Here is a 13,633-nt window from a genome sequence, read left to right on the forward strand (position 1 = left end):
CGGCTCACTGCAAGCTCCAACTCCCAGGTTCACGCCATTCTCCTGCCTCAGTCTCCCTAGTAGCTGGGACTACAGGCCCCTGCCACCATGCCCGGCTAATTTTTTGTATTTTTAGTAGAGACGGGGTTTCACCGTGTTAGCCAGGATGGTCTCCATCTCCTGACCTCACGATCTGCCCGCCTCGGCCTCCCAAAGTGCTGGGATTACAGGCGTGAGCCACCTCGCCTGGCCCAAGCACATGCCATTTCAATGGCCTTGTGCTACACAACTCCCACCCTCCTATTCTGCTCTCTGTTCCAGGCTCTGGCCATATTGGGCTCTTTTTTTTTTTTTTTTTTTGGAGACAGAGTCCTGCTCTGTTGGCCAGGATGGAGTGTGGTGGCGTGATCTCAGCCCACTGCAACCTCCACCTCCTGGGTTCAAGCGATTTTAGTGCCTCAGCCTCCTGAGTAGCTGGGATTACAGGTGCCAGTCATCATGCATGGCTAATGTTTTGTTTTCAATTAGCAATAATTGCGCCTCGGATAAACCTCATTGGCTATGATACTACCACTGCGCAAAGCTAATGTTTTGTAGTTTTAGTAGAGACAGGGTTTTACCATGTTGGTCAGGCTGGTCTCGAACTCTTGACCTCAGGTGATCCGCCCGCCTCAGCCTCCCAAAGTGCTGGGATTACAGGCGTGAGCCACCGGGCCTGGCCCATACTGGCTCTTGACTCTTCCTTGAACCAGATTTGCTTCTGCCCCAGCACTCTTTGACTTGTACTTTCTGGCCGGCATGATCTTCCCTCAGAGGATGGCTTAGTTCCCTTGATTACTCCAAGTCCTCATCACCATCTAACACGCTTATGTTTTACTTATTTCTTGCCTGTCTCTCCCCACCATAAGACCCAAGAAGGTTGGGATTTCTGTCATTTTTTTTTTTGTTCACTGCTATATTCTTGGTGGTGTCCACATGGTAGGTGCTATTTGTTGACTGAACACGTAGGCAAATATTTCCCTGAGTTTGTCACATGTCTATGTTTTTGATGTTGTCTGCCATGCAACAATCTTATTTACATACTCAAATCTGTTTAAAACAATTTTTGAGACGGAATCTCACTCTGTCGCCCATGCTGGAGTGCAGTGGCGTGATCTTGGCTCACTGCAACCTCTGCCTTCCGGGTTCAAGTGATTCTCCTGCCTCAGCCTCCCAAGTAGCTGGGATTACAGGCGCGCACCACCACGCCCGGCTAATTTTGTATTTTTAGTAGAGACGGGGTTTCACCATGTTGGCCAGGCTGGTCCTGAACTCCTGACCTCCGGTGATCTGCTTGCCTTGGTCTCCCAAAGTGCTCGAATTACAGGCGTGAGCCACCGCTCCCGGACTAAAATTTTTTTTAAGGTTCAACTTTTGCTTCCTGCAGAATTAATTTTCTCGTTTATTAAACTGTTTATTATGAAAACCTTCAACATACAATAGCGTCATTCCATTATTTCTTGACTGGGAATTCCATCAGGGCAGAGGCCTTTGATTTTTCACCGGCTGCCAGGACCTCAGCAACCCCAGGGAATGTTTCCAAAGAATCAATTAATGGCACGAGGGCTTCTCCGGGGCCTGCCTCAGGTCCCCTCGCGGTGCTCAGCACAGTCCTGGGAGCCGTTTGCCGACTCAAGGCGCCTGTCCTGGTTTCTCCCGCCAGGCCCGGCCTTCCCCCGTACACTCACGCGGCCACCTCCAGGCGCGGGTTTGGACAGGGCTTCCAGAATGGGAGGAGCCCTGACTTCCAATTGAACAAAGTTCTCCTGGGAGCCCGCCGGTCCCAGCCCCACCCGGGCCAGAGGCCGCCTTACAGACTAGGCCTCTCTGCTGCCGGCGCCGCTCGCGCGCGGTCTCCTCTCTTCAGCCCTCCCTCTTCTTCCCAACCCCCCTTCCCTCTTCTTCCCAACCCCCCCTCCAGCCACGGGCTGTGGCGGTTGGTCGTCCCTTTCCCACCCCCTCAGCTAACGAGCGGGCTCTAGGCCCTCTGGGATTGGCTGTGCCTGAGCACATCTTCCCTCAGCGTTTCTGATTGGTCGCTGGACGAGCGGGATGCGAGTCCCCATTGGCTAGGCCAGGGCGCCTGCGCGGCGGGGTTCTCGGTCGCCAGCCATTCCTGGGGAGGACTGCCGGTCGTTCGGACGTCTTGCCTGTCGCTGGAGGAGAGGTCCGGGCTCTCCAGGAAGGTGGCTGCGGCGACAAAATGAAGATATTCGTGGGCAACGTCGACGGGGCGGATACGACTCCGGAGGAGCTGGCCGCCCTCTTTGCGCCCTACGGCACGGTCATGAGCTGCGCCGTCATGAAACAGTTCGCCTTCGTGCACATGCGCGAGAACGCGGGCGCGCTGCGCGCCATCGAAGCCCTGCACGGCCACGAGCTGCGGCCGGGGCGCGCGCTCGTGGTGGAGATGTCGCGCCCAAGGCCTCTTAATACTTGGAAGATTTTCGTGGGCAATGTGTCGGCTGCATGCACGAGCCAGGAACTGCGCAGCCTCTTCGAGCGCCGCGGACGCGTCATCGAGTGTGACGTGGTGAAAGGTAACGCGGAGGCGCGCTCGGGGGGCGGGGGCGCGCTCGGGGGCGGGGGCGCGCTCGGGGCACTCTGCCTGTTAGCCACGCCCCTTACCCGGGGGTCGGTCACTGCGCGGTTGGGAGGGGTGGGGAAGTGCGCGGGAGCAGGTCGGAGGTGTTGGGGGCGCGTTGGGTAGAGCCACCCTCCTCCCCTGCGGTCCAGGAACCGTCCACCAAGTAGGAGGAAGCGGCTCTGGGTGGGTGCGGCGGCCACTGCGAGCCAAGCTACGGGGCCGGGGACGCGCCTGAGAGCCTTGCGAGTGTACCGGGGGCGCGCCTTCTCCTGGTCTCCTGGGCCTGGCACCCAGCGGAAATTGGGAAGTGACGGGCACAAGCCGGATCATGAAGCGGGGAAGATTTCTCCACTTCCCCACTTCCTCTCCAGACGTCGGTCAGAGCAAGGGAAGAGGGAAAAGGTGGGGGCTGACGCCCCAAGGCCGCCCTTCTGTTCCCTCCCGATGAATGTGCTCAAGCGGAAGGTAACGGGGCCCTTGGACGTTTCTCGGGCTGGGGTCTTTTAGTCTTGTTTGGCATGGGTCTACTCATGGGCACAGTTACACGTGGGTACGAGAGGGGCCCCTTCCGAATGACTTTGGCCTTTAAGTATTAGGTAGGTTAGGCGTGGCAGCTCTGTGCTTTTCTCCTCCCTCAAACTTGGGGTTTTTCTTTGGGCTCGATTTTACATCTGTCAACTGGAAACCCCAGCCTTTTGCATGTGCAAGAAAGCTTGTTTTATGAAGTCCCTTTCTGCGTAGTCTTTACATGCCAAGCCAGTGCCCTAGGGCAGTGTCATTCTTTTATAAGCTTGGTGACTTTGCAGGGGGGCATACTCTGGCTGAGGGGGTCCTGGGGAGGGGTCTGTGAGAGCTCTTCATTAAACAGTGGCTAAACACGGTTTACTGAATCAGTAGTAGTCATTGCTTGAGTAGTCTGATTCTCAGGGCAGATCCCGGTGCCTTTTCTTCGAGAAAAATGTGTCACCATAATTTAAGCCTGACTAGGGACCCAGCTGACTTTTTCATAGCCTGAGTTTTTATCCCTTAACCTCTTTATCTTTTACATTGCCAAGATTTGGTGGGACAGCCCTTGTGTATGTGGCCAGTCTCTGCTCCACTTGGGAACAGATCAGAGTTAACTTTGCCCTGTCATTTTGGAAGATGCAGCCTGGGAGTATCTGATGCCCTACTCCTGGTGGGTTCATACCTGCTCATACCCTGTGTGAGAAGTTTCAGGGATAGGAAATAAATGTGGGTGCAAGTGCTTATTTATCCCTCCAAGATATTTCATTTGCTGTCCTGGAAAGGCACATGTTTGGGGCCATTCCTAGTCCTTTAAGTGGGGGAAATATAAAGGGTCATAGTGTCCACTACTAGGAACAAGTCCTTGTTCTGCATTAATACTGCATTCTATTTTCCTCAACTCAGGTTATACAAGTCCACGACTATCCGGAATCGGGCTTTCCTGCTGGGTGCTCTGAGGCAGGCTGTATGGTGCATGGATTTTTGCTTTTGTTTAGAGTAAAAGAGTGGTGGGGGAGGGTCTCAGATTGGGTACTTGTCCAGCAAAAGGATGGGGTATATGAGTCTCATTTGTGAGAGTTTTGTGTTTAATTGACTTACCAAGTTTTTTTTGTGGTTGTTAGGTAGAGTGGCTACTAGGTTGAGAGTCTAGAGTCAAACATCTGAAGGGACAGTCTCCCTGGAACTTAGGCTTCTTGCTGGCTTTCAGGTGGTAGAGAAAGTCAAAAATTTGCCTGAAATTTGCTTGGGACCCAACACCAAGTGACAATGCGGGTGAAGTGCATAACTGCACATGAATTTTTAGAACTCCTGGCTGACTCCTTGTGAGAGTTAGAGGGAGTTTTGTGCATTTTGTTCCTTTGTAAACATTTGATTAGCAAAAATGCATTGACTTACTCCGGGAGTGGTGGTCAACTATTTGCAGTTACATTGTTGTGTAACAGAGCTCCTGACATAATTCGATGTAAGAGACTGGGAAAGATTTGAACATCATATCCTCCACTGATGTCTTTTTATGTTTGTGATGACGGAAAGTGAGGGTTGAAAGTTGGGAGTGTAGCAGAAGCGACTGGCTCTCTAAAGAGCGTACTCATTTCTTGTGCTGGGAATGGTCATTTGATTGAGTCTCCTTGTGTTGGCTGACAGGGCTTTGAAAAGCACAGAAGCTTGGTGTTGCACCAGACAACCAGCTCTGTTTTATTTCACAGGAAAAAAAGACAACATAGTTGCTTGGTTACTCCAGGAGCTTAGATAGGATTTGTAGAACAGAAATCTCAATAGCAACAGTGGATTGTAACCACTCCACAGCTTCCTCCTATTGGGTGTTCAAAGATGAACAGCTTCCGGAAACATGTTCAGACTTGTGGGGAGATCTGAAAGACAAAAGAGGAAAATATCTTCTCTTCATTTTTGTGAGTGACTGTTTCTTTTTCCTATACAGAGCTCTGTAGTTTCAAGTTTAAGATTTTTTCTTTCTTTTCTTTTTTTTTTTTTTTTTGAGACGGAGTCTGGCTCTGTCGCCCAGGCTGGAGTGCAGTGGCGCCATCTCAGCTCACTGCAAGCTCCGCCTCCTGGGTTCACGCCATTCTCCTGCCTCAGCCTCCCGAGTAGCTGGGACTACAGGCGCCCGCCACCACGCCCAGCTAATTTTTTGTATTTTTAGTAGAGACGGGGTTTCACCGTGTTAGCCAGGATGGTCTCGATCTCCTGACCTTGTGATCCGCCCGCCTCAGCCTCCCAAAGTGCTGGGATTACAGGCGCAAGCCACCGTGCCTAGCCTTCAAGTTTAAGATTTTTAGTCTTAAGATAGGAGAACTTGTTTTTCTGGATTCACTTAACTTTGTTACTGGAGGAGTTGTGATGCCACCAGACCATTTGGAGATCTCTGTAAAACATTACTTGATAGTCCCAATGCAGTGATTTCCTTCAGAGTTTCCTTGAATTAGATCTGTGGGCAAGAACGTTCCTGGAATTTTTCAGATCTCTGGTTTTAATGGTCTTAGGAGTACTTGGGTGTTAGGGCATCTTTAATCTAGCTAGGTCTGTGCTTTGCACTTACTGTGATGGGGCTTATGACTACGGGATGCAGTTGAGTTAGCTGGGCAACCTATTCACACTTTCCCCTCCAATGTCAGGCTTAGAAACTTCCTGATACAATTTGGTTATACTTTTATCAGATGGATTTTTAAATTTTGTATTTATTTTTATGCTATTTATATATTTATTACTTTTTTTTTTGACACAGAGTCTCATTCTGTTGCCCAGGCTGGAGTGCAGTGGTGAGATCTTGGCTCACTGCAACCTGCGTCTCCTGGGTTCAAGCAATTCTCGTGCCTCAGCCTCTCAAGTAGCTGGGTCTACAGGCCACCACCTCTGGCTAATTTTTGAATTTTTAGTAGAGACAGGGTTTCACTATGTTGGCCAGGCTGGTCTTGAACTCCTGACCTCAGGTGATCTTCCTGCCTCGGCCTCCCAAAGTGTTGGGATTAGAGGTGTTAGCCACCATGCCCGGCTTGGATTTTTAAATTTTTTGATCAGTTACAAAACTCATTTGGGTAGTCATTTGAATCATACATGTGAAATCTCAATTTTCAGATTTCACCACTTGGTCTGAATAAAACTCACTAAGGAGGGAAACAGACAATGGGATGTCCAAATGCTCTTGTAAGCCCATGGAAGTTTTTGTCTCATTCTAGTGTCAGGAAGTTGTGGATAGAATAATCAGGACTGTTAGAATTGTTCCTTAATATTCCCTCAGAATGTCTGGAGGCCCCTCCCTGCAACAAGTGCCTATGAGCTCCAGCAACTCTGCTTCCTCTTCACTTGGGGCCTTTCTGCTTGCCATCTCTAGGTGGTTTTGCCATTCCCGAGGATTACCTCAGCCTCTGGTTTTATTTTTATTTTTTATTTGAAGATTTTAAAAAATGTTTATTCATTCTTTAGGGTCTCGCTTTGTTGCTCAGGACAGAGTTCAGTGGCGTGATTGCAGCTCACTGTAGTCTTGACCTCCTGAGCTCAAGCCATCCTTCCACCTCAGTCTCCCAAATTATTAGGATTACAGGAGGGAGCCACCATGTCTGGCCCAGCCTCTGCTTTTAAAGGGCTCTTAGGCCACATGCTGGTTGTTTTTTTTTAAAGCTTACTCTATTCAAAGTGGAGATGAAGGATCACAGGACAACTTTAGTGCCTTATGGCTAGGCCAAAGGAAACACGTAGCTTTTCACAGGTGGTAGATAAGGCTCTGGCCATGGGAGTGTTGAGGACAGAGTTGTGATAATTCATTTTGTTCGTTTTTTTTTTTTTTTTTTTTTTTTTTTTTTGAGAGGGAGTTTCATTCTTTTTGCCCAGGCTGGAGTACAGTGGCACAATCTTGGCTCACTGCAACCTCTGCCTCCCGGGTTAAAGTGATTCTCCTGCCTCGGCCTCTTGAGTAGCTGGGATTACAGGCACATGCCACCACAGCCGGCTAATTTAATATTTTTAGTAAAGACGGCGTTTCACCTTGTTGGTCAGGCTGGTCTTGAACTCCTGACCTCAGGTGGTCCACCTGCCTCGGCCTCCCCAAAGTGCTGGGATTATGGTGTGAGCCACTGCGCCTGGTCTCATTGTGTTCTTTTATCGTCTGTGCCAGCTTCTAGGTTTGCATGGCGTTGTGTTTTGCTTGAGATGAAAGATAATATTCTATAGGGAAATAAATCTCTGGTTATTTCTAGGTTTGAATAATCATAATTCCTTATTCTGTAGCTGTTCATATCTTACAAGGTACTTTTGTCTTTTCTCTTGAACCTCTTTGAGGTAGGTAGGATAGATGTGTTGGAGGAAATACATGGTAAGTTTCTTTTTATTTTTTTTGAGACGGAGTTTTGCGCTTGTCACCCAGGCTGGAGTGCAGTGATCTTGGCTCACTGCAACCTCCTCCTTTTTCTTCCGGGTTCAAGTGATTCTCCTCCCTCAGCCTCTGGAGTAGCTGGGATTACAGGTGCCAGCCACCACGCCCTGGTAATTTTTGTATTTTTAGTAGAGACGTGGTTTCACCATGTTGGCCAGGCTGGTCTCGAATTCCTGACCTCAGGTGATCCACCCACCTGGGCTTCCTAAAGTGTTGGGATTACATGCGTGAGCCACCGTGCTTGGCCAGTTTCTTTTCTTTTTTTTTGAAATGGAGTCTTGCTGTGTCACCCAGACTGGAGTACGGTGGTGCCATTTCGGCTCGCTGCAACTTCCACCTCCCAGGTTCAAGTGATTCTCCTGCCCCAGAGCCTCCCGAGTAGCTGGAATTATAGGTGTGCACCACCACACCTAGCTAATTTTTGTATTTTTAGTAGAGACAGGGTTTCACCATGTTGGTCAGGCTGATCTTGAACTCCTGATCTCAGGTGATCTGCCTGCCTTGGCCTCCCAAAGCCCTGGCATGAGCCCCTGTACCTGCCTAAATGGTAAGTTTCCTAAGATCTTATAACAAGTCAGTGATAACCTGGGTCTGGAACTGAGACCATTGAATTCCTAATTAAGGATCCCTTTTGTGCTATGCCACACTTCTGACTTCTACTTATTGATTGCATTTTTTCCCCCATTATCCTGAGTTTTGTGTCATTGTCTTCAAATCCAGGGAAATGACTTGTTCTGTAGGAGCAGCTAGATAAGGCATCCCAGTACGAAAGTTTCTAAAAATGAGGACCCTTGTTTGGAGGTTATTAAGAATGTTTCTTATCTTAGTATTGTCATCTGGGTAGCTCTTTGTTTCTTAAACTGATGTGACAGATAGCATCCTGGTACTTGGATGCTATCTAAGAGTAGCCACAGATCGAGAATGGAGCTAAGCTCAGAGCCTTATTTCCTAGGGGCAGGATTCTCTCCTTCAGATTCTGCCTGTGCTTTGTGAGTGTGGACATGAGAATTTCTTTCCATTCCTTCATTCCCTGAAGTTTTCTCCTTCTGTGTAGTAGATAAGTATAGCTTTGAGACCAGCATCCTGTCTTCTCCTACCGCAGCTTATTCAGGTCATAATGAGAGCTGCAGGGGTAACCTGGTTAGCAGAGCCTGTTAGCTGCAGTAATTGCAGCTTCATACCTTATAGGTGAGAAACCAGATCTTTCTGGCAAGCAGTCTGCTGTGTGAACAGAAGCCCAAGGTGTAAGGTATACCTCTGTCCCTTAAAGAGGAAACAGTGGAGGATGCAGTGTGGTCTGGGACAGGGGGATTGGGCATGAACTCAGCCAGTAGGCTTAGTTTGTATTCCCATACCTCATTGGCTTACACAGGGTCCATCTTCTCTGCTTCTAAGCCTAAATTTGTAGTCATATTACACAGTCCTGCCTTATACCTTGACTTCTCAGGGATAGATTGTGTAGCAAAGCGGCATTGGAAGAGCTGTGATTCTGGTCCTGACTCTAACACACTTTGAGTGGGGCAAGCCATATAAAAACTCTTGAGCATGTATGTTCACCTGTTAAATGGAGGTACTGATTCTTTGCCCTGCCTACCTCACAGGATTGTGAGGCCCAAATGAGGTCCTCCTGTACCTAAGAGTGCCTTGAAAACTTGGGAAGTACTGTGAAAAAGCGGAGAGATCATATTGGAATGTTGTGAACTGCTTGCTTGTTGCAGTCTAACTCTCTTGCCTTAATTGGACGTGGGCTGAGAGATGGGTCATACCAAAACGTGAGTGGTCATTTCCAGTGTTTGAGAGTTAGGCCGCAAAAGTGAGCCAGGCCTCAAAGCTGTTTGGTGAGTTTGGGTTGAGAACACTGAAGAACGGAGTGATCTAGGAACGCTTTCTGCATTTTCTTCTGCTGGTTTGTACTTACAGGAGATGTGAAGATTTTTATCCTGTGTTGCAGTTCATCTTTGCTCCTTCTCTCACCGGGAAGTTGGGTGAGGTGGCAGGGTTTGTAAAGGGGAGAATGGGAAGAAGGCTGTAGGCAAAGATGACTGCTTGGGACAGTCAGAAGCTTTGTTATATGGGAGCTACGTTTTATGACATACTCCTGGAGAGGAGGGTTTGGAGGCCTTGGAGGTAGCTGGCAACAGCTGGGTGCTGTTGTGTGTCCAATTTGGGACCCATCAGGTAGCATGCCCTGCCCCCCTAATTGCTAACCCTCTGTCTGCTGCTTTATCAGACTACGCGTTTGTTCACATGGAGAAGGAAGCAGATGCCAAAGCCGCAATCGCGCAGCTCAACGGCAAAGAAGTGAAGGGCAAGCGCATCAACGTGGAACTCTCCACCAAGGGTCAGAAGAAGGGGCCTGGCCTGGCTGTCCAGTCTGGGGACAAGACCAAGAAACCAGGGGCTGGGGATACGGCCTTCCCTGGAACTGGTGGCTTCTCTGCCACCTTCGACTACCAGCAGGCTTTTGGCAACAGCACTGGTGGCTTTGATGGGCAAGCCCGTCAGCCCACACCACCCTTCTTTGGTCGCGACCGCAGCCCTCTGCGCCGTTCACCTCCCCGAGCCTCTTATGTGGCTCCTCTGACGGCCCAGCCAGCTACCTACCGGGCCCAGCCGTCAGTGTCACTGGGAGCTGCCTACAGGGCCCAGCCTTCTGCCTCTTTGGGTGTTGGCTATCGGACTCAGCCCATGACAGCCCAGGCAGCCTCTTACCGCGCTCAGCCCTCTGTCTCCCTTGGGGCACCATACAGGGGCCAGCTGGCTAGTCCTAGCTCCCAGTCTGCTGCAGCTTCTTCACTCGGCCCATATGGTGGAGCCCAGCCCTCAGCCTCAGCCCTTTCCTCCTATGGGGGTCAGGCAGCTGCGGCTTCTTCGCTCAACTCCTATGGGGCTCAGGGTTCCTCCCTTGCCTCCTATGGTAACCAGCCATCCTCTTACGGCGCCCAGGCTGCCTCTTCCTATGGGGTTCGTGCAGCTGCTTCTTCCTACAACACCCAGGGAGCAGCTTCCTCCTTAGGCTCCTACGGGGCTCAGGCAGCCTCCTATGGGGCCCAGTCTGCAGCCTCCTCACTAGCTTATGGAGCCCAGGCAGCTTCATATAATGCCCAGCCCTCGGCCTCTTACAATGCCCAGTCTGCCCCATATGCTGCACAGCAGGCTGCTTCCTACTCTTCCCAACCTGCTGCCTATGTGGCACAGCCAGCCACAGCTGCTGCCTATGCCAGCCAGCCAGCAGCCTATGCCGCACAAGCCACTACCCCAATGGCTGGCTCCTATGGGGCCCAGCCGGTTGTGCAGACCCAGCTGAATAGTTACGGGGCCCAAGCGTCAATGGGCCTTTCAGGCTCCTATGGGGCTCAGTCGGCTGCTGCGGCCACTGGCTCCTATGGTGCTGCAGCAGCCTACGGGGCCCAACCTTCTGCCACCCTGGCAGCTCCTTACCGCACTCAGTCATCAGCCTCATTGGCTGCTTCCTATGCTGCCCAGCAGCATCCCCAGGCTGCTGCCTCCTACCGCGGCCAGCCAGGCAATGCCTACGATGGGGCAGGTCAGCCGTCTGCAGCCTACCTGTCCATGTCCCAGGGGGCCGTTGCCAACGCCAACAGCACCCCGCCGCCCTATGAGCGTACCCGCCTCTCCCCACCCCGGGCCAGCTACGACGATCCCTACAAAAAGGCTGTCGCCATGTCGAAAAGGTACTGTATGCCCCCCCGCCTCTGCCCCCAGCTGGGGCTTAGGGCAAGGGGCTGAGGTTGGCATGGGAGGGAAACTGGAGGCATCGGCCCCTCCCTCGGTCTTCTCTTCTCTATTTCTGTGGGATGTCCAGAGGCCGAGGGGAGCAGTGTCTATGAACTTTCCTGGTCACCAGGGTTCAGGTGGAGCATAGTGCTCAGCCTGGGGTGGTACCTGCTAGTCAGGCCAGGCACAGTGTCACCTGTCTAGGCTAGCCCAAGTGTCATTGGAGCTACTGCCTGCAGGACCGTGGCCCATATCCTTTCCCATTGTCTCAAGGATCCTTAAGCCTATTACGTGGTTGTCCTGGCTTTGGCAGGGATGTGGGTTAAAGAGTAGTCCCTTTGGCATTCACTGGCAAAAGGCAAGTTTACGAGGTGCGTCCACTCTGGGAAGTTGGGGACCTCGCTTTCATCCGCCGTTCTGTTGATAAACAACCAAGGTCTTTCTCTGCAGGGCCCAGGGGCGGAGATAGTTTGCTGTGGTGTGGGAATGTAGACCAAAATCCACCTTGGCTAGTTCAGAGGGGAGGACTTCAGTGGAGGGTTTGATTTCCCACTGAGTTGAAGCCAGGCTTGATTTTTTTGGCCTGGATAGGGTGATGAGCCTTTTGACAAAAGGAGACCAATCTCTTGGAGACCACTGTGATCACACCCTCCCTGTCCCCATTGGCATCTCCCCAATGCCCACCTGGAGTCCTCCCCTCAATTGTCTCATTCACCAACTGTCTTCTTCTCTCGACTAGGTATGGTTCCGACCGGCGTTTAGCCGAGCTCTCTGATTACCGCCGTTTATCAGAGTCGCAGCTTTCGTTCCGCCGCTCGCCGACAAAGTCCTCGCTGGATTACCGTCGCCTGCCCGATGCCCATTCCGATTACGCACGCTATTCGGGCTCCTATAATGATTACCTGCGGGCGGCTCAGATGCACTCTGGCTACCAGCGCCGCATGTAGGGCCATCCTGGGATGGGGCACCACAGGGAGGGAGGGAGAAAAGAGGTGGGTAGGGTTACAGATCCAGGTTATAACTACTCTGGCCCATACCTTTCCTGGTTGTGGTTTTTCATCCCCTCTACCATGTGGGCCTTCCCCAGGAAATGATCCTTTTAAGTGTTCGGCAGTAACCTACTTTGTTCCTTCGCCTCAGCAGCAAATCTTGCTACTGGCTCTAGATCTGCGGTTTCCCCTCTACCCTGCCTCCCGTCTCCCCAGAATGGGAATTTCTTTTATGTTTTTATTTTTTTCCTGGCTCCCTTTTATTTTTGTGCGCGATATTTAAGGTCGTCTGGATGGGGAAGCAACCTGCAGCTGAGGTCGCCGGCGCCTTTTTCTTTTTAGATGGGAAGGAGGCCAGGAAAGGGTCAGCTTAACCATTTCCTATGTGCCAAGCTGTGCCAGCAGTCCAGGGTACCCTGACTGTCCCTCTGTAGACTGTTGAGACTGAGTTCCTGTTGGGACAGTCAGTTGGTATGTATCCAAGTCCCTGCTGACCACTAATGTTCTAGCTGATGGTGAGCGGCACAGTCCCACTTCCCCATCTCCCCAAGTAGGTGGTGTTAGAAAACCTTAATTTTTTTTCCCTTTTGTATGGACTACAAATAAAACTTGGGGCAATTTGCAGTTTGGAAACCTGGTTGTCATTGTCTTGATTGCATTCAGTGTCAAAGGAGCCAATTTGACATCCAGGAAGACATGATAGCTAAAGGGAAGGCAGTCAGAGAACCCAGGACTGGTGAGGAAAGGGGTTTGAATGTGGGAATTAGAAGGATTGCCCTGTGGCCCAGAAGGATTTAGCTCATCGTCGTCCTGCTAGCCTGCCATCTTTGAGACTTTCCAGGGCAGGTGGCCTGGTCTCAGCCCTCAACTTGAGTTAGTCACACCAAAATGCAGTAAATAATGCCCATTTTTCCTCTGCCTGTGCTTGACCATTTTCACTGACTTTTCTCCAGTTCAGGAATAACCTGTGTTCCAATGGGATGGTTCTGGGGTTTGGCCTCTTAGGAAGTGGGGAATGGGCTGCCGTGGTATTTACAGGCTAGTAGATCCTTTAGGCAGTAGACTGGAATGAGTGCTGGGGCTGGGACCCAGAAAGGAACCAGTGGTGGAGTGGGGGTAATGGCATTGCCTGATACTGCCCTATGGTTGGAATAAGGAAGGGCAGAGAAAACTTGAAGCAGGTATGGGGCATTCTGGCCATAGAGCTCGTATTTTGCCTGTTGAGCTGTACCATGGAGCATCCTCCTGTGTCCTGCCAACCCCTGCCATTATAGTCACCGGAGACTCCTTTCCCTATCCCTATCTGTTAGGGTTTTCAGATGTCCTCTCGCTGGGTTTATATTTGAAGGTATAGAATCTGGGAAGGGGTGGGGTGCAAGCTAACCAAATAGGGATGCTAGGGTTGGG

General features: G+C 51.0%; 1 protein-coding gene and 1 pseudogene across 11 annotated transcripts in view; one reads left to right on the top strand and one right to left on the bottom strand.

Moving 5' to 3' along the window:
- Nucleotides 1–437: 437 nt before the first annotated feature.
- LOC115936429 (uncharacterized) lies at nucleotides 438–564 on the bottom strand (annotated as a pseudogene).
- Nucleotides 565–1,751: 1,187 nt separating this feature from the next.
- The window catches only part of RBM4 (RNA binding motif protein 4), a 52,430-nt gene continuing 40,548 nt past the window's right edge, over nucleotides 1,752–13,633 (top strand). For 3 of the 11 annotated variants that reach the window (XR_010129132.1, XR_010129131.1, XM_063693261.1), the window contains exon 1: nucleotides 2,642–3,070. Coding sequence is in view for 7 of the 11 variants with exons in the window: in XM_063693261.1 (XP_063549331.1) it covers nucleotides 3,050–3,070 (21 nt within the window). In the remaining 4 variants the exon portion in view is untranslated. The other 8 variants (XM_063693262.1, XM_063693257.1, XM_063693256.1 and 5 more) reach the window with 7 other exon arrangements.

Source organism: Gorilla gorilla, chromosome 9 (genome assembly GCF_029281585.2).
Source record: "Gorilla gorilla gorilla isolate KB3781 chromosome 9, NHGRI_mGorGor1-v2.1_pri, whole genome shotgun sequence".
NCBI classification, from domain to species: Eukaryota; Metazoa; Chordata; class Mammalia; order Primates; family Hominidae; genus Gorilla; species Gorilla gorilla.